Source organism: Meleagris gallopavo, chromosome 8, assembly GCF_000146605.3.
Source record: "Meleagris gallopavo isolate NT-WF06-2002-E0010 breed Aviagen turkey brand Nicholas breeding stock chromosome 8, Turkey_5.1, whole genome shotgun sequence".
NCBI lineage: Eukaryota > Metazoa > Chordata > Aves > Galliformes > Phasianidae > Meleagris > Meleagris gallopavo.
Window position 1 is genome coordinate 23,348,482 of NC_015018.2, and position 21,371 is coordinate 23,369,852.

At 45.0% G+C, this 21,371-nt stretch overlaps 1 protein-coding gene across 3 annotated transcripts in view; it reads right to left on the minus strand.

Moving 5' to 3' along the window:
- Positions 1–21,371, minus strand: part of SH3PXD2A (SH3 and PX domains 2A) — a 228,984-nt gene that overhangs the window by 189,733 nt on the left and 17,880 nt on the right. For all 3 annotated transcript variants that reach the window (XM_031554493.1, XM_010714667.3, XM_010714665.3), the window contains exon 2: positions 1,766–1,846. In XM_031554493.1, the coding sequence (XP_031410353.1) occupies positions 1,766–1,846 (81 nt within the window). The remainder of the gene's footprint in view (positions 1–1,765; positions 1,847–21,371) is intronic.

The following is a 21,371-nucleotide window of genomic DNA, read 5'->3' on the forward strand; positions in this document are numbered from 1 at the left end:
ACTGAGGTACAGATAGGCACAGTGGCATGCCAACAGAGAGCAGAGAGGACCCCCAGGTGAAGACCTGTCTCAGTAACTCGCAGTGCCTCATCCTGCCAGGGCAGAAGAAGCTGCTGCAGAGGGCTGTCACTGCTCATGCAGTGGTGACCCTGTCAAGCACCTCCAGGAGAGAAAAGGGTTAAGGAAGGGAATTTTGTTACTTTCTTGTCGTATTTTCTCGTGGGGGGAGAAGCGTTGTGCAAGCAGGAGTTTTCCACTGGCGCTAGGCCCCCTTGCACTTATCAATGGGACCTTTCAGGGCTCACTCCCTGATTGAGACATCATTTCCTGTCCAACACACTAACCCCATTGATAACTCCACACTTGATGGGAACTTTTCAAACCTACCAGGAAAGGCCAGGAGACCCAGAAGAACATGCGCATGGAAACAGAACTGGGGTGAAAAGAAAAAGAGAAATAAATAGTTCTGGGCACAAGCCACGTGCTGACAACAAATGTTTGTGATCATCTTTAGGAAGTACATCAAGTACATCAGACCCTCTGTACATAAGACATATGATTCATGACAAGCCTGGTGCTTCAGGCCAGTAACAAGAGCATCCCTTCTTTGGCCTTCCAGTCACACGACAAACCTGGACATCAAGACTGGCTATAAAAATGATACAGTCTTCCACCAGAAAAGCCAGAAGAACATAATCAATATTGTTTTTAAACCATGCTAGAGACTTCAGATGTCTAAGTACAACAAAGAGCAGTGATGAAACCAGTGCTCCCCAAAGTATCCCTGCCCAGGCACTCAAGGGAGAAACTGTTTCTTTACTGATTTATCATACCAAATTGTGTCAGCATTATTTCCCAGGCTACAGTCCATCAAGTTCTGTACAGCCTTAACACTGACTGTACGGATTCACTTGATATTCTAACCACAGCTCAGCTCCAATTACAAGCTGCAGCTTAAAATCTGCATTTCCCCCAACATTAAGGAGTCTCTCAAACCTCAGCTTCTGCTTTCACTTGTTCCCAAGCAGAAATTTTAACCCCAGGCAATTATACAATTAGAGTCTATTGGTACCTACACAAAAGTATCAGTAGATCTGGACTATGGGTAAATAGGACACCAGCCAGAAAGCTCTCCCTCTCCCTACTCCTGCAGGTGCATGGCAGCAGCTTGGCACCAGAAATGAAGCAGTTGATGCCCACAAAGAAACTTTGTAATTTACGTTTCCAAGTTTTCTGGCCTTAGACTTCACACAGCAGCCGTGCAGCAGAAAGCTTTTGATGAAACCTAAATACACAGGCATAGGATAAAGCAAGGGAGCCACACTGGGTATTTAGAACAGACCAGTAGGAGCCGGGACACTGGCTGGTTGAGTAGGCGATTAGAAGGAGGAACAGAAGGTTAGCACCATCATCTCCATTACTGAATTGCTGTGGGAGTGTGCAAAAGCTCCGTTGTTTTCAGCAATTCAGGGTAAGTAGTTTCTGGGGACCCAAAATGTAGCTCCCTCTCTAAATGCATCTCAAGCATTTAAAATTAGATTTCTTCCTCAATAGGAACTATTCATGAAAATGTCAGCTTTAAATGTCTTTACAATGCAAGTGAGCATACCACCCACTCATCTCATACCCTACAAGGACAAAGTCTGAAGATCATGACATGTAACAGACCAAACAAGAACAAAGCCTTACTTAAATGTATGAGCTGGAAAGATAACCAGAGACATGAGTAGAAATAATATTTTACGTAAGAAAAAGACAGACTTACCTGCAGGTCAAAGAACTTGCTGTATCTTCGGTAGATGATCTGGGAGGTCAGGTCTGACCACGTTACATTGATGATATAGACCTAGGAAAAGAAAACGCAAGTCGACATGAGTTCTGAAGAAGGGAGTATGTCCAAAGGCTGAACAAACCGAACAGGTAAACTCAGCATCTCTCTGGCCACCTCTGTTCACAGCGAGGAACACAGCCCTGGGTACAGGACTAGCCCAAATTAAAGCTATTGCCCTGCTGCAGCTTTCAGCAGAGGTCTCAGGAGAGCTCATGGTGGTTTTCCACTCCACAGCCAGGAGAGCTATTCCAGCCCTGAGGCAACAACCCATTGTGAGATGCCAACCTCCCATCCCCATGAATTCAAGATTTCCTTCTCTACGGAGATGCAGTCTTGGCCCTTCCCAAAGCTCTGGTTCAACAAAGACATTCAAAGGAAACTCAAAGGGGGCTGAGGGATTACAGCTCTGTAACGCAGGTACTGTCATGCACCCAGACACTACAGCAGCCCAACTCTGCTGACACATGTCAGCTCAGCACCTCTGGTACCTATCAGAGGTGATGTAAAGCAGGTCAGTGAGGGGGAGGTCGTTCTCTTACACTCCTGGAAAAAGCAGTGCGTGTCCAGAATAAGCCCAGGATTTCCCGTCCTGCCCCAGAACATGCCTAGTACAATCAACTTATGGAAACACTCATCAGAAGACACGATAAAAAATTATTCACAAGTGCACACACAGATAAATACAGATACATAAATGTAGATACATACTCTGCACAAATGTTTCCTTTTGACCCTAGCGCCTCCAATACATTTAAGTATATACAAATAAAAGAAAAAGCAAGATCTAAGTGCTGCGCTCAGACGCATTGTCCTTGAGGCCAAGCGTGGGTCCTGCTGCCCTGATGACAGACACACCACAAGACTTGAGTAAACACAGGATGGAGCCACTGATGGTGACTACCCGACTCCAGTGTAATGGAAATCCCAGCCAGCCCAGTTCTTGGGTCTTTAAAGCGATTTCGACGTTTCACATATGGAGAGAGATAAGGATCTGGCAGAGGAAACAGGAAAGCATCCCTCCTCCCTCAGCCCCTGCACTGCAGCAGGAGCTCTCCCTCTTGCCAGGAGTAAAGGGCTCTGACTCCAGCGATTGGGAACGGACAGGCATCATCCTCCATTTCCCCCAGGACACCAGCCCATCTCCCAGGGTCCAGATACTAGGTAGTCGCTAAAGATGAGATGCATGAAAGCTCCTGGAGTGATGCTGAAGAATCAGAACCACTGAGGGGCTTTTTTTTTCTTCTCCTACCAGGCACAAGCTCATGTCCTGGAAAATCACGAAGACCCTGCAGCCTCATTTTCCTCTCTGTTATACAGTGACAGGAGGGCTGATCTGCTCCATTAGAGGTAACCAGAATGAGTAACACAAGATCTCAGATCTCCTTTAAGACCTTACCTGAGCAGGCAGCCAAAGGTCAGAGCCTGGGAAGGAAGCTATTGCGGGCAACCTTCAGATCAGCCACACAGTGCTGAATAATATTTTTCCATGTGTTTGTTGTGCAAGAGAAAAAAAAAGTTTGTAGCTTCACTCTGAGCTAATTCACAACACAAATATTTCTGCTGGTTCTCTGTCCAACAGCTACTTTCAGATGGAAAACCCATTCGATTAAAAACAGATCATGACAGATGGGAGCTGACTACAATCCAAAAGCAACTTCAGATCCTGTAATTCTGGCCCTGAATTCTCTCAAAGGGAATGAGACAAGGAAGGGAGAACATATTTCACGTATAAATGGAGTCAATGCTTTTTGTTTAATTACACATCTTTTCTCCAGAAGCTAGAAGCAAAACACACTGCAGCCATCCAGGCATTTTGAACCTGAGGGTACCTCTTTGTGCTATCCTTCAGAACCCATGAGAGCCACGTCCTTGCCGCAGGCGGTCAGCACTGCAGTAAGCAGCACTGCACACCTATCCCAGAAGAAATGCCCTGTGTGCAAGGGGGCATTCAGGGCCAGCCAGTGCATTTGATGCAGGAACAGGGCCTGTTGCATTGTGCAGACACGGTCCCAACCCTGATCTCCAGGCTCTGCAAGAAGGAAACTGCCACAGATTAGCAGTCAAGTCAGGATTTTGCTGCACATTTAAAGCAGGCTCTTTGAGCCTTAGGTCTCTTCAAGCTCAGCAAAACATAAATTGGATAGCATACAGAACGCATTGACTATTATTTCATAGGAAGATCATAACAGGAGCAAAATGAGCCTCTAATCAAAACCTGCAGTTCTGCAAAGCAAGAGATGCACAGGCTCAAAACCTGCATGCCGGGACGCAGGTGCACAAGCTGAAGCGACCATTGATTTTCTTTGCTCATTTACATAAATCAAATTGCTTCTGGGAAGCCACCACTTCACACAACAGGGAATAGGGGTTTGCAGCAACACAGAAAAGATCTGTAAAATGTGTGATATTAAAAGCAAGGTCCAGAGATCTCAAAAAGCCTTAACTATCACATTTCCCTCCTTTAGAGATCAGGGTTTGGGGATTATTGCCTTCTGCTGCCTGAACCAGACCCACAGCTTTCTCACAAGCAGCTTACTTTGCCTTTTTTTTTTATTATATTTTTTTAAATATGCTCAAATCTTGTAATGGGACACTGCCAAAGTGACCAGTGACATCCCAGGGGAGGAGGAACACAGCAGTCCTGTGGGAGCCTGAGGTCACACATATGCACGGCGTAGGGAGGCAGCAGGAAATGTCAGATAAATACAGAGCCGTCCCACGCTCAGGGCCGGCAGAGCCAGGGCTGGGCTTCTCATAGCATTTGATGGCACCCCAAAACTGACCATGACTCACAGAGCAGACAGAGGGCAGAAGACCCTGGTAAGGAAAGATGTTCCTGATGGGGATGCAGCTCAGACAAAGCAGAGACATTCCTCAGCACCAATGGGTGCGATCTTGGTCCTCAGTGCTTGTTCTGCCCATTGGAGGATTAAAATCAAGCTCTGCCAAGTAAGAATGGTGTTTTCCTACAGTACTTCACAGAACTTCACTGTAATCACAATCACAAATTGTGAGTAACTACCATAAATAATTGCTACAGGTAATCTGCTTTGCACCTGTTTATGAACTTGAAGGGGTCAAAACACAGCTGACATTCAAAAGTTTCATCCCTAAAACACTTAACAAAAACAAGCCCTCAACAACATATATTAATTGAAGTACATTACAAAGAACTCACTGCACAGCCCTGGGATGTTCCAGCTACGAAGGAAGTTCAATTCTTCATTTCACAAATGCAGTCTTTTTCAGACTATGTATTCTCAAATAAATCCTTTCTGGAGGAAACAAGGAGCAAATCCTGCACAAACTGTAGAATATTAATCAGGAACTGGGCTTGACAAGCAGCTCTTAATATTCATGCTGCATGAAGGAAGGTGCAGGATGTCAAGGGGGTTTTTATCAGCTGCTAATTATTGTTTAATTCTAGCTCTGGGAAACTTCCATTTTAAACACCACAGAGCAGAAAATTTACTGCAAACTGAAGTTACAGATCTCCTTTTACTGCCTACACAAAACAAGAGATTATTTCCTACCACTACTACTACAAAAAAAAAAAACAACCAATCATATTACTTCAAATGTCATTGTGCATGACTTTATCACCAAATGTCTCATTTTCAGTGGAAAATATCCAGTTCCAGCTGACACAAGACCCAGAGGTGGGGAATTCAGGTTATTCTCATGTGACTGATTTTTCAATTGGCTTTTTAAAGGGTAATGTTTTGTTTCCTACAGTCAGATGAGCTGAGTGGAAGATAAATGCCTGAAATGAGCAGTGTGATGAGAGCAAGATAAGAACCTCTACAAAGAGGCAAGCGGTTGGCAAAGATCCCAGAGCATTGACTAGAAACAAGTCTGTACCCATAACAGAGGGCACTGTTAGCCTTTAATAAGTAATTATAGTAAATACTAACTTTCTTAAAAGTTTTATGAATGCAACAAACAACAATATGGTGCAATTTGTATGCAGATACCATCACGATAGCCCCTTTTATCCTGGAGAATGTCAGTGTCTTCAAAGCATTGTACTAAAGCACTGGATGTTTGTCCTGCAGTGAATCACAAGCTGGAAAAGATCCTCCTTCTCCCTCATGTTCAGATGCTATCGCAGCTTGCGAGCTGGAAACTTCCCACTAGCAGAGCTCAGCATGTGAACGCTCCATGCTCTGCTTCAGTCAAAGTCAACACAGCTCCTGCAAAGCTGGTGGCAATTGCAGCTGCTTCATTTAGCTGCTGGAGTTTATACTGAAACAGCGCAAACTACAGCAACCATCCACAGTCAACATATGGTTGTGTCCTAAATTACAGGAGTACAGGCACTGCACCAATTTACCATTTGCATAATTATTTTAATGCCAAAGACCCTCCAGTGAGTGGAAATCAGAGCTGGCCCAGACATGAATTTGGAGGGATAACAGCCCAGAGTGAACACTTTCTGCACCCATGAGGCTGAATCAGCAAGGCTATATGCGCCCCAGGTGCATTATGGCTGATGTCGGGTACATTCTTTCACCGAAAAAAGACACAGGTACCAAGGTTTCCCCACCTGAATACACAGGGTAAGGAGTCTCCAGTTACTGCCCTATACAGATCAGGGCCAGGAAAAAACTCAGAGATCAGCATCGGAACATAGGGCCTCATCCCACACACACCACCTGTGCCTGCACTTGGCTTGGATCACATTCAAGCTTTTGGAAAATTTGCATTTGACTCTGGATCCAGCAAGCACAGCTCAAGCTCCTCGCCCAGCTTGCCAGCATCCAAGAGACCCTAAAAAGCTCGGTGAGACCTGGGAAATTCCCAGAGAGATGAAGTCAGACCTTTCACCCGCAGTGAGCCCACCACCGGAGCCATGCCATGATGTCACCTTTCAGCACAACGGCCTCCAGGGAACTGCAGCTCAGCCAGGCCAGAGCTAAGGGAAGACTAGTCTCAAAGCCAGGCCAGAGCTGTTCTCACCCTGGGAACGTGAAGGGAGAGCTGAGAAGCAGAGACGGTGCTCAGTAGAAACACACAACACAAGGAAATGGGAAAGCTGCTCTGGTGGTAGGTGCACAGCAGCCCTGAATGCAGGGCTGGTACAGGTGTGGGCGTTTGGCTCCTCTGGAGCAGATGTGGTTTCACAGACATCCCTAAGCAGGGCTCACCTTTCCATTACCAACAGGGGAAGTGTAACTGAGAAAAAGCCAGATCAACCCACGAGTCTAGCAGACAGATGTTGCACGTACCCAAGGTCTGGAAGCAAAGCAGAGCTGCAAGATGCTGGAAAGGAAAAAATAAGGCAGTCTAATTAAACATACAGAGAGAAAAAACAACAAGGGGAGAGGAGTGTTTTCCTTCCTCCACTACTTTTCTTTGAGGATCTTGTTACAGCTGTGAACGGTGACAAAATAGGATTAATGCCAGATTAATGCTGCTTGCCTTTTCAGCTGTATCACATCAGGTCTACTCTATATACAAAGAAAATAAACTCTCTTCTAACTCTGAATCCTGCCACACTCTGGAATCCAACTACGTCCTTTCCAGTTCAAAAAACCCCACTACTACTGCATTCACCTCCATGGGCACCGGCCTTCCTCTCTTACCCAAATCCTGATGCCTAAACATTAACAAGAATAGCAAACAACTGATTTCAGGTAGCCAGCAGACATCCCTGGGGACGCACGAAAAGGAGCTCACTGGAGTACAGAGCTTTTTTTGTCATTTTCCCAGCTTTATAGGTATGGACCAGACAGGGCTGATGTAGGATGATGAATCCAGCTCACTGTGTTTTCACAGGCAGAGCAATACAATATTCAGTTCTTTTTTTCTTCTTCTTTTTTTTAATAAATGGATGAGCTTTCCAAGTCCATGGTTCCAACTTGTCTTTAGCCTTATCTTTACATTTCAAGATTTTTTTTGGCTTTTGCCAGTTTGGATTCTTAAGCTCTAACTTCATCAGGCCTTCACCAGCACCTTCCTGCTACAGAGATGCTAAATAAGTCCCACATGCAGTCAGAGCCCTAAGCCAAAGGGATAAAATTCTCTCCACTGTATTTCTTCACTTGGCCACTTGCATGGCCAAAAAGGTAAAACGTGGAAATTCTCTTTGCAATCAGTGACAGTAACTTAGAGGGCCACAGACCTGGACTTGCTTGGCACCCTGATCACTTCATTTAACCTCACTCTTAGGTGTGTCATAGCAGAATGACATGACTAGTTCTCGCAGGCATGAGGTATGTGTTGCGTTAGAAGGGCTTTGTTTTTTAACTAATATTCTGCATCACGTAAGACTTGTCAAGGCTCCAATCTTTTCTCTAAGACATCCAGTAACTGCAGCTTGTGGAAGAAGAATAAGAAACAGGACCAGTAAAGCCTCATTGCTACCCTGGTTATCACCTCACAGCTTCAGGAAGCCGAACAGCAGCCTCTCTGAATGGGAAGAGGAAAACATCCTCCCACTAGAGCTACACACGTGCACAAGGGAGACAGAGCCATCTGTGCAGAGTACAACAAAGAATCACATTTCTGCTTCCATTCCATTTCTGTCCACCTGCATTTACTACTTCCACATGCAATGGAACCATTTGTGAAGCAGAATAGACACAGGACTGAGTTTCTGCCATTTTATGTATTGATAGACGATTAAGACACAATTCACAGCAAGTACTAAATGGAAGAACTTGTTCTGATAAGAAACACATATCAGCCCTGGAGAGCACGGCTCAGCATAGCTGTGCTTAGCACCAATGCTGAACATAGAAGTGAGGTGGAGGTGAGGGCAACATCTATGGACTGCATTGATTGTACCATTGCACAGATGCTTTTTCCCAATGCTGGAGCACAAACACAGCGCTAGAGCTAATACAGCTTGTGGCTGCACAAAGAGAGCACTCCTTGACACTGCCAACTCCACTTCGTATAGCAGCACTGGGCAGGCTCGTGCTCTGTAAGTACACAACCAATTACTCAAATCCCAAAAACTTCTGGTTATCCCAAAATTCAACCTTCCTTTAGATTTTTTGCATTAGGGATTCCTGCACTGCACCAACACTTGCATGTAGTTTATATTAGCATGCAAATCTTGCAGCTTTGATTTGTAGCCTTCCATATAACCCCCAGACACAGCGCTGGAAAAGCAAAGTGAGGGCCTGGGAAAAGGAACAGAACTGCTCCAGGCCCTTTCAGAACAATGACAAAACTCTGGGACATTCTTAGTCCAAATAATGGAAATTCTCCAGGGATTCTGCCATAGAATAGTGGGATTTCTTTTTCTTGTTATTTTTGAGTAGAGAAAAACAAAGAGTTCACGTAAACCAAAAGACCCTAGACTCAAAAAGCCAGATCTGAGAGGTACAGTACTTCAAGGGTAATCTACTGACCACGAAAAAACAACTCTGAAAAACTCTAATCTCTGTAGTTCATGCAACTACATTTTTTATGTGTCACTGGAGGATAAAACTTGAGGTGAAATCAACTGCACCAACCAGCAAAGCATGACAGAACGGTCCGCGCCATGCACTGACAGATGTGTATTTGCATTTTATTTGCAAAATGCTAAAAAAGTGATGGATTAACAGACTTATCCTTAATCTGTAAATACTGTTCAACGAGTAGGCAATGCATACAGATCTGCCTATTATACGGTCTGATGACCATACGCATGTAGCTCTGATTGCACTTTTTCCTTTATAGAACAATACTGAGAATGTTAAAACATATCTAATTAAAAAGGGAATAAAGCTACACAACCTTGGAAAGATGCAATGGTGAAACTACTGGGAAAAAATTATTTCATTGTGGTGACCTTTCACTTCAGGCTTATGTGAAATCCAAGTTTCTTTGTGAGAACTGTGAAAGTAGATGATTTTGTTCCAAGTCACTCAAAGAATATCCAAATTTCACTGTGAAATGCTACAGAGAAAGCAAAGGTGGAGAGCTCTGCTTATTTGCTCCTGTTCTCCTGGCCAAGGCAGGAGAACTGATAGAAGAGTCCTGCATAGGTCAGATTCCCAACAGTGATGGCATGACACAGAATGAAACACAAAAAATCTTCCTGTGGAACTTGAGGATTTTCAGGAAGGCACTGTCAAATCCTCACACCTTCCATCCCTCTGCCTCTTTGTTAAAGACAAACCACTGTCTCTATCCTTTCCTCCTCTTCTCACAATCCTTTTCCCTCCTTTTCCCACGCTTGGCTTCCTGCCTCCTGACTCGCAGGAACACTCTCCCGCCCCAGATGTGCAGGACTATCCCAGACAGCCTCAATACATCCCGCTCCAAATCTGCAATTTGCAGCCCGGGCCACACACATGCAAATGCACACACAGCCCTTCTCACAGGTTTCCAGGCTGCATTCATTCAGCACATCAGGCTGTGGACTCTGTGGATGGGCAAACTGTGCATGGGTGAATCAGGGACACAAAGGATATGCTTCCTCAGTCTGGGGCAGCTTCACACATCACTGCTTTGCACCGTGCTCCCCCTTTAAAGCCTGCAAACATAGGAACCTTACAGCAGGAGAACATGTGTCATTGTTAGGCACCCACACTAGGCTCTATCCCTCACCCAGCTCCCCTTTGTCAAGGGTGACATGACAACAACCACCAACCACATCAGTTCCTTCTCATTTACCTATCACAGCCCGCACATACCCAGGGAGTTACTCATTTTTGGAAGGAGTGTGTGTGGCTACAAGTCAGCATGTGTCACCTTAGAAATAGGCCTTTTAGAGCCATGCCTCTATTATAAGTTCTGCTGAAACTGGTAATAAAATGTGAATCAGCAGAATGACCGTACGCGTTTACATTTCTGTCAAATTCAGGGTTTACAGTGCCTTGGAACAATAAATAAACCTCTTCCTTCCAATCCTCAGACATGAACATTCTCCCACTCTTAGCCACTTTAAGGGAATTATTAATGTTCCACAGAAAGAAGCTCTATTAAATCTGCTTAAGTGACCACCCAAAGCCCAGCAAAATTACTGCCTGTAGCAGTAGGCTTTCAAGAACTAAAGCAGCTGCACCCAGCACAAACAGCATCTGGTGACAGCAGGAATTTACTACTCAAGGTTTGGGGAACAATCGATGTATCCCGAAGTTAGGATCTCTAAATGGTCAAAGTCACTCATCTCAGATCTTTCTCCAGGTACACGGCTAAAGTGGAATGGAGGTCTCTGGAAGTCTCTCTTCTTCTGCTGAACAGAGGAACCTATGGCATACAGACTCCTGATGTCTGCAGGGCTGAAGTTAAGATAGATACGCTGTAGGAGATACCTACGGAGTGCAGAGATGCCCACATGGGTGCTGAGAGGACACAGCACCAGCAGTCCATGCTGGGTCATGCAATGGGGCCAGTCCCACTCACAGTCTAAAGCTCCACACTTGGCAGGGGGCACTTAGCCCCAGCAGAGCATCACTTGGATGCAGCTATTGTGCTTGGTAGAACTCATCCCTGCTGCACATCTCAGCCCCAGTCACTGGGCCCAACTGCCAGCAATGTAATACTTCCAAGTGTCAGACCCTTTTAAAAACAAGGATTTGACTGCAATCCTCATTCAGAGGATTCAAAGTTTTTAACCTGGGTCCCCAGAGGGATTTTAAAACCCAATTTATGAAGTGCTAAGAGAGGAAGGAGCTGGAGGCACAACTATAACTTACCATTAAGCAGATATGCAAAGATAATAACAAAAAACAATATCCAGACAGCAGGCCAGGCTCAACTGTCCACACACCAGCTTGGGCATTCAGTGACCCTGGGCAGGCATTAACATGTGCTCATAGAGCCTGGGAAGAAGATAAAACATAGATATGCTCAATAACTGCTTAATCCATCTCAGGCTCCAATTTTGCTTGCTGCTCCCTAACACCAACCCCTGCTGCCCTCAACCTTAACAGAAGGGTAACTCATTGAGCAACATGAAACTTCCATAGTTACTTAACACGCTTTTGACTTTCGCTAAGACCAAAGTTCTGCTTATCAGATAGACACACCAAAATTGAGGTGGATTAGAGTGATGCCAGACCTGTCCCAAACAACCACAATTTTGACTGCCAAAGGGAGAAATGAAATAAAAAGCAGTGGGGGGAGAGCCAAACACTACAGCTACCTCCATGCAGACAACCCTGCCTGAGGGCTGAGCTGGCCAGGGGCAAGCTGAGCCAAAATTCTCTATGCTATGTGTGCAGGGCATGAAGCAGTCGGCTGAGTGCCACGAAACGCATGAGGTACGACTTACAGCATCGTAACTCACACCCTAAAGCATCTTATTGCAAAATGGCCCAGGGCAGAGCTGGGATTTTCTTTCAGTGCTGTAATTCCCATGCCTCCTTTTTCTCCTCCACACCCATCTTTTGAGTAGAGATATGTCCAAAGAGGATCAAATCTCACCCTGTTAGATGTGAGTAAAACCGGCAAGGCTTGGCCCACTGTGTCTTTCCTTAAGGCTTCAATAACATTAGATGAATGCTCTTCAAATATAAACCACTTGCTGGCTTGGGACAACATTAACACAGACAAAGATATGTGCTACCAGCAGGCTCTGGTAAGAGCCACAGCAGTGCACAGTCCAGCAGATTGCTTCCCTTTCCACTTGTCTCCACGCACCAGAGAGGGACTGTCCTGGAAACCATGGGGCCAAGGAAGATCTCCAGGTTCAAGGTATCTTCCACAGGCCCATCTCTCTTGCAGCTCCCTGACAAAGTCTGGAGCAGGAATCTGTTCCTAGGTCAACTAAAGCCCACTGGAAGCAGAAAACACTGAGAAAGATTCCACTAACAGATAACAAACCCCTTCTGACACAGCTGACATGGCTGTTCTCACTGAGGAAAGAGACAAAGTCAGACAAAGCGAAGGCAGGAGCTATTCCAGATGAGAAAGCCACAGACTTGGGTGCTGGAGACAGAGCATCAGGCTCCCATGGTCTCTCCTCTCTGCTAACCAGTCAAATTATTCCTGAGGGTAAGCAGAGGAAGCCAGCTGGAGAACTGAACAATACTTTTAGCAGAGGATGACCACCAGCCCTGAGACACAGCTAACCACAGGGTAAAACCACTGCTCCTGTCAGCATTCTCTGTGAGATCTTGGGAAGCCCAGGACTACCCTGGATAGGAGTGAAACCCAGGCTAGCATGTCTGGGACCCACATGTCCATGCTAAAAAGGGGGGGGGATATCTGCTGCCTGGAAGGTTTTCCTGAGGCTTCTTTCCCAGCCATACAAACACAACTAAAAAGGTCCCCAGATCTTATAAAGACAAGGTGAGTCTTATAGGAAAGCGTAGCACTTCCAGTTCCTGGTGGTCCCAAAAGATCTCAGCAAGTATCCTTTTTCCAGGCATTGGGATCATAAAACTTATCCACGAGAGCAAAGCAAAGCTCTCATCTGCTCAAGACAAGAAGTCTTCCTGGAAAGCACAGGGCAGAGACTGAGCAGTCTGTGGAGATCACAACAGTGATCCCATCAGCTCATCTGGAGGCAGCTGAATCCTCTCCACATTGGTTCACTTACTGCAACAGCTGTGACAGCCTGCTCACATTTCCAGTCCCACAGCTCTTCCACAGTGGCAAGAAAGTTGGGTCACAACTGCAGTCACTCAGCAGCCAGGACTCCTTAGAGGTTGCCATGTGTCCATCAACTACACTGCATCTTAACCTTTAGCCATAAGGAGTCACAGTAAGTAGGCACATCACTGACTCTCCAAGTCAGCAAACCACTAGCACAGCGAGAAACCTTGATAGGAAAAACACAGAAAATGGAAAAGCGGCACACCCCTTCCAGCTAACTAGCCCCATTTCTGTCCCAGTGATTTAAGAAACAAGATGGAAGAAATACCATTTGTAGGAGGCTAAAGGGTTTTTCAAGAGTTCAGAGAAACCTCATCTATAGGAGAGGCCCGAATTCCTGCCTGCAGACCTGGCAGCTCAGCAAGCCCATGGTTTACTCAGCAAGCCACTCAGAGGCCTCGCTACCTGCTTGCTGACATGGAGCCCTCCTCAGCTACAGCACACTGCTCAACTGCAAAGCTCCTTGGCAGGGAAGATTATCCAAGTATGATTTAAGAGTGAGCTCTGAAGGTAGGGAGCTCAGCCAACCGCTGCATCTGGCGTCCACAATACTGAGAGTCAATCCCCCCAGTTAATAACCTCAGACTCCATCGAGGTGTGACATTAAAAAACAATCTCAATAATATCCCAGCCATGTCACTCTATTTTTTCCCTCTTGAAAGGACATCTGGTGTGTAAGGCTCGGGTTTTTCCTCATCCCACGGAAACCAGCAGCACATTTTCCAAGGATCTCTGTTTTTTAAGCAGGGAATAGGAAGGGATGCAGTCAGTTCATGCACGACTGCAAACATTTTTCCAGCCAGCTGTACTCCCATCCCCTTCTCGTCTTTCCTCTATAGAAACACAGTTACTGCAATCCTTCAGGAACAAGGAACTTCTCCTTCAGGAAGACAAAACCATCTCTCCCACCTCACATAAAAAAAAACCAAAAACAAAAAAACACACCAAAACACACACACACAAAAAAAAACCCCACAACTCTCCAGGAACAAGAGTCTCAGTCCGGAGATCTCTATCTGTGCAATCAGTCTCTAGATCTCTTCCTAAATTCAACTCAAGCAGAGTTTCCTCTGTGTCAGTGCTTTTGCACCCACCTCTGCGATCCTTTCTGAAGAGCTATTTTGAGACTACTCTGGTGAACCAAATGCTGACTTCAGTTGCATGGTACCAACAGTGTAGTTCTTATTTTCCCTGCCTTTGTTGTGTGCAACAAATATAGGACAACAAATAAGGTAATATCAAGTATTTGTGTGCCCTTCCTTGTTTTTGTTGACATGAGCTGAAATTCTCCTCCAGTTTTGCATTCATGTGATTTTGCCAACTGCCAAGAAACCATCTTTCCCCCCAAAGAAACAATGGAAATGGGCTTGGCTGTATATCTCAAGTACAATCTCCTCTCCACAGAAGCAGGCAGGGCTCAGACAAACAAGACAGTCTTGACTAACTCTTACCTCAAGTGAGCACACATTAGCCACTGCTGCTGGGGGATAGATGCAGGAACGGAGGGTATGAGAGGCCCCTTTTGAAATCTGACTGTAAACGTTACAGAATTGTTTTGTAAACATCAGGGCACAGACCTTAAAAAAAAAAAAAAACCATCACACTTCCAAAGGAAAATTCAATTGAAGTTACGCCTCTGAAACAGTATCACTATTCTAAAGATGTTAGAAGCTCTGCACCAGGTACTGCCTCAAAGCTGGGGGGCATCTAGAGGCGCAGCCAGCAATATACAGTTTCATAGAATCATTAAGGTTGGAAAAATCTCTAAGATTATCTGTAGTTCAACTATCCACCTCTTACCAGTACTGCCCGCTAAACTGTGTTCCTAAATACCACAATTTGACCAAGAAGGGAAGAAAAGCATCTCAGGAAAACTGCACTTAGGTCTTAAAGAGCCACGAAGCAATGAAGTGAAATGCAGAGAAAATTTACAAACCAACATCCCTTGGGAATGCCAGCATTGGCACACACGGTTAAGACACATAAACATGAGATAGCCAGGCTCAAGACACAGAAAGAACATTTGAGGAACAAGATTTTTTCTCCCAAGGAAATAAAGAAACAAGCCTATTAAAAAAGGACATTTTCATGCCAAATTTATTTTGAGCCTTGGGCTGCTCTCACCTACTAACTGCCAAACAGGCTACTGTGCTCCTCTTCACTCCACAATATTTATTTGACCGGCAAGATATTACTTCAGCCCTATAAAACCCCTCTGGAACATGCTTTCAATAAATTGAATTTATTTTCTGACTAATCATTTTATTTGCCTAATTATTAGCACTGCTTGGAACAAGTTAGACACCACGAGCAGAATCTAATGGTGTCCGGTCCCTCCCAGCAGCTCCTCACACACCGCCCCAGGACCAGCACTGTGCTCAGCTTCCCAAGCTATCTTTTCACTTCGACAGAGGCAAGCACACTCTTCAGGTGTGCAATATTCCCCTGTAATGGAGGAATTTGGCAGGAAAGCAGCAAGACAGTAGCTGTGTTTCCTTACACAAAGCCCTCTAGCAGTAACTTAGAAGCAGAATTTGGATGCAGTACCTCCTGCTTGATCTCCTCTTCTACACACAGCACCTTCCACCAAAAGCCTGAGTTTGCACATGCTCAGTTTGAAGTCCAGGGCAAAGACAGCCCTGGGGAGAACATGCTCTGCATGACACGCAGAGGACAACAGAGATATTCCAAGAACAGGAGAAAACACTCATGGGAGAAACAAAAAAGACAATACCCTGGAATATAAGAGCACTTTAAACACATTTGTTTCACAGTTGCTAGAATATAAAGCAAAGCCCTGGAGCTCTGCCAGCCAGTCAGTATTTTTACAACTATACCAAAGCACACAACAACAACAACAAAAAAAAGCTTAAGGGTCAAACTTAGTACAGGGATTAGTAACCAGGCTGAAGCAAATAGCATGATGCCAGGTCTGGACAGGATCCTCTGATCATAGGCCCTGAAAACACATTTGTTTTTCACACAGACAGGAGTCACACATGAAACCCAGGTGCCAGATTCCTCCTTCAGCCCGTCGTGGTGAGAAGCCTTCATCACCAGTAAGTGCCAACAGAGCCTGCGGCTGCCTCAAGTCATGTATATAACCCAGGAGAGCACAATGACTGAGACCCAGCTGCTCAGTTCTTCCCTCATTGTTATTTTGGACCCCCACCTCCAGAACCATCCCTGTGCTGCACGCTGCCCCGTGTACGACACGTTCACAGGATGGAGCCTGCAAGCACTGGGGAGGAGAGAAGGGAAGAGAAGCCACCAGTAAGTGATAGGACAGTCACAAGGCTTAGATGCTGCTTGCTGACAATACCACAGTCCAGAACACAAGGAGTTTGCAGCAGCTCCAAACTGAAACACCTGGATTTAAAAATCAATAGACACCTTCTCATCCTGCAGGTATCAGAGCCTCTGTCATATTCATTCTGACAGGGCAGGATGCAGCAGTTATGGGTGAATGAGATGGGAAGAGGGATGGGGAGAAGCAGTGCTGCCTCTTGCCATTGCAGTTCCCCTCTGCACGGCTGCAGCACCAGGGTGCCTAATGCAGATTACACTTCAAGCTGAATTTTTCTTTTATCCAAGGGGACAGGCGGCTTCTCTATCAAATAGTCTGCAAGAGAGAATTTTAATGGCAGAGATCAGAGAGAAGCTTAAAGCTCAGGGTGTTTGTTTTAAACACTTGATGTTCCCTTTGCTTGGTTATTTTGGCCTTTGGTTGAGCTGCTTTTTATGTTACACACAAAGATAATTTTTTCTTTTGTATGTTAGGGCTGATCAGAACTGGGAGTGACTTCCTTCCAAAATGTTTTTGTTTTTTTTTTCCCCCCAACAAATTAAAATGATTTACTCGTTGCATTCAGTATTTTTCACACTGCTTTTAGTTTCTGCAGAAGACACTCTATTTGATTCCAGAGGGTACAGCTTCATATACAAACCCTTTTCTACCTGCTCTTCAAAAGAGAAAAAAAATAACTTTTTTTTTTTAAAAGATATGAGATGATTATATCAAAACTGCAATTCCTTGCTTTCTATTATTCCCCCAAAACTGAAGTTAAAAATACGTGTTTTTCAGCCCTGATGCTTTTAACTACAGACAGGAGCTGTAGGTGCGTACCTCCCACAGCAAGCATAACGTACCACGGTCCAACATAATTTGGGGACCACGTTATGCACAATGGGGCTTTTGACAAACATGCTGCTGTGACCCATGAGCTGTAGCAGGGCTCTGAGCCTCCACAAGTGGCACAGCCTGGTCTGAAGCCAGGTCTCAGTGGATTTGAGGCAGCAGCTCAACTCCCAGAGCACAGGAAGATGGCATTAAGCATCACTGATAGACTCTGCCGCTGGCAAACTCTAATTTTGATTAAAGGAGCAACATTTTTTGCTCCCTAAGCAGCCTCAGCTTCTACTGAATTTTTCTTTTGATCCATCTCTCAGTCAGAATTTTAAGCAGCTATGGTGTTTTCTTCTCCCCTTCCTGACATCTCTCAGCCCACAAGGCTTGGCGGGGATAGTCTCGAGCACATCACACAATATGAAGCAACACACATCTGCAGAAGTTGATGGAGTTATAGCACGCATTTGCACAAAAACTGAAAGTAACTTTAGGGAAGAAGGCACAAGGGGAACTTTTTCAGGAACAAACTAACAACCTGACACAAACTGCATACACAACAGTTTCTCTACTACCTCCAGCGACAGAACTGTCTGATGGAGAAACAGAAAAAAGAAGTTGCTTTAATGAAGTAATTCTGACCTTCCCTCTTACCTGAAACTTCAGCTGATATTAGCAGGGAGAATAAAATCTGACCATGGGATACAAAAGCACAGTACAACCAGGAGATTCAATCTACACCCAGCACATGCTTTATATCTAATTAACCCCAGGCGTGAACTCCAGAAACTCAGCATCACCACTGCCACATACCCACTCAGATGGGTAGGGATGAAATTTGCAAGGACCATCCTTTCTGACCACACATGTCCCTTGTACAATCTCTGAGGACACCTTGTACTTGGTAAGCTGAAAGCATCAGACAAGAAATGGAAGAACTCTAATATCCCTGCAAAACTGAGGAAAGAAAGCAGAGACAAGGAAAAGGCAGTTTGCTTCATGCAAATAAACAAGAGCAGCTACTCAGATCTTCATGAAGGTAATTTTGCAATATTGATTAAAAGAAATAAGAAAGCTAATAGGAAAAGCAGCATATACAGACCACAAGTGATTTATCAACGGTCGCATGGCAGGCGGCAAAGATAAGAACAGAAGCCATGCCTTCTGACACTCACAGTGGTCCACTTGTCCTCAAATTGCTCTCATGGAAGCCACAGCTCAAATATTCCCTTACTTTAAGAAGCTGAGGTTTCAAAGGAGATGGGCCTTTCCATATAATTCATCCCCAGGCCCCAGAGAAGGGCAAGCCATTGTGCTTTGGGTAGCCTGCCCAGCTACAGACTTTGGGCACAGAACTGCAGACAGATCCCAGAGAAACAAAGGCCATGACACCCAAGTAACATCTTTTATACCTTGTCTTCTGGACCACAGCTCTGGAGACCAGAAGAGGCCAATTTACAAAGGGCAGCACCTAAGCAGACAACTTTGCACTGTGCACCACCACAGAGAACTCCAGAGTCTGACTGCTTTCACCCTCCTGATCAGGGATTCTGGGAGGACGCTTACACAATACACACAACCCAATTTTAAGCACTAGGGAAACTCTCCCTCAGGCCCATCCTTTGTGACACACATGGGCACATGCTTCAGCCAGGTCAGACAGAGCGAGGACCCCTACCAACACATCACCTCTTCCCACCCAAAACGGGAAAAAAAATGGTGCTGATCCTTTTCAGTGCTCTGAGGACTAACAAGCCACGTTACAGCACACTGCTCACGTTGACTGCTGCCACTTGCTAAGTCTTATTACAACTGTAAAATTAAACAGCTCATTTAGAAGTGCTAAAATGACTCCTACTTCAGAACACAGCTCTCAGGGGAAAGAAGAAAGTTTGTGATTTCAGCAGGCAAATGCATAAGATTGTCTCTTAATTACCAAAGGAAAGGCAGCTGGTTTAGTTCACGCTATCTCAATAATTTCCCTCTCTTTGATGTCTTGATCACATCTTTTGAACAACACGCTTCATGCTTAACACTGTGAGAACACTTATTTTCATAATGAAAGGGAAATATTTTGCTCCATGCATAATATTTAGTTATCCCGATAAGCCTATTGATAGGGATTTAAATATTGTGTTTTCCAGCTAGGGCTGACTTTAAAAGAGGCCTGCAGGGGAGTGCAAGACTTGTATCTAAATGATAAATATGTAATCAGTGTACGTGTCTAGCATCCTTTAAAGCAACATCAAATGCTATCTAATTGGAAAAATATAAGCAACCCCAAACTTTCCTGTCCTACAGGCATAAAAGGGAAGATGACTCGTTTCCATTTCAGCTTTAAAAGCTAAAATTTCTAGGCCATATGAAAATGATGTTAAACATTTGCATAGCATGACAGCACATCTAATGTTGTACAACAGAAAAATCAGAAATTCTGCTTTCCACTGACACCAGAAACAGCCAAAATCTGGAGAAATTGCACAGCTTTGAAAGCTGCTGATAACAGGATGGTATATAACAGGATGGTGTTTCATGAGAGTTGCAGTGATTCACAGAAACTATATTTGCATTTACAGATATATGCTCCTTTGCGTTGGTCTGCAGTACCAGAAAAAGCATGACAGACTAGCTTCGTATAGGTGGCATCAAATTCCTCGAGGCAGCTGACCATGCATTGAGAGGCCAACTCCATACAGCTGTCAGCAGTTAGGTGCTGTTTTCTTGATAAACAGAGGCTACATTCAAGGTGGGCTGTGATTCGATTTATTCTAAGCGTAAAGTCTTGTAAAACCTAACCTGCAGTCAAACAGGATATCCCTATTGGGCTGCACAAGAGAAAAAAGGGGTAGTTACTTTTGGAGAACTCATTCAGAGGCAGGAAAAACACCTCCCAAATGCTTTTGACCAGGGCCATTGCAGACAATCAACCTTTACTCTAATTCTCCACTATAAGTTGAGTCCTGATCTAATAGGTTACGTTCCATTTATCTACACAAAACCTGGCTACAGAGGAGTGACTTCAGGATGCAGACCTCATTCTAACCACAACACCCATTTCCTCACTATTTTTGCTTTAAACCAGATGTTATTATTTTGGTGTGCGTGACATTTACACTCAGCAATGCAGAGGCTGGTTGGATTTGCTGAAACAGTGAACAAAACCATGGTTAAACTACTTCCTATATGTGAAGGCACTTTGAACATCGTGTGTGTCACAGAGTCTGGCAAACCAGAGGCACAGCCGCGCCTGGCTGAGGTCAGATGTGCTCCAGGCTGCAGCTGGGCAGATGTAGAGGCAGCTGGTCATGGTGACACTGCCACTGCCCCTTCCTTGCATCTGCCTGAAGGACCAGGTGTGCTGCCCCTTAAAGATACAGATGAGATAAATCCTAGTAGGAAATGAGCTGCAGCTAATCTCCATTGGTCTGGGAGAAGAGAGGATCGGGACTGTAGGAGGATGTGACCTCTGGCCAGGAGTAGCTGGAAGTGATGACATTTTACTCCAGGCATAGGACAGCATCCCTAACCACAGCCCCAGGCTTCCAGCAAATGACAGAAAAGCTTTTCTTCCAACAGAGGAAGTAATTTGGGATTTCTGTTGCTCTCTGAATTGGCTAACCACAGTCTCAGAGAGGTGCCAAGACAAAGTGAACACAGGGAAGAGGACCAGGGCAGTTTTTAGTTTCAGCTGCTCCTGATCTGGCTCTGTTACAGTAGTACACACCAGGAGCCTGTCTGCCTATACGTGCCAGCCCCCAGAGCCTATGAATAGCAACTCAGGCCCTTTACAGCTCTTGCTTCAATGCTGCAAGGTGAAGAACCCCTCTGGGTGTGTTGCTGTCCTACAGGGAAGCAGGGCAGATATGGTTTCAT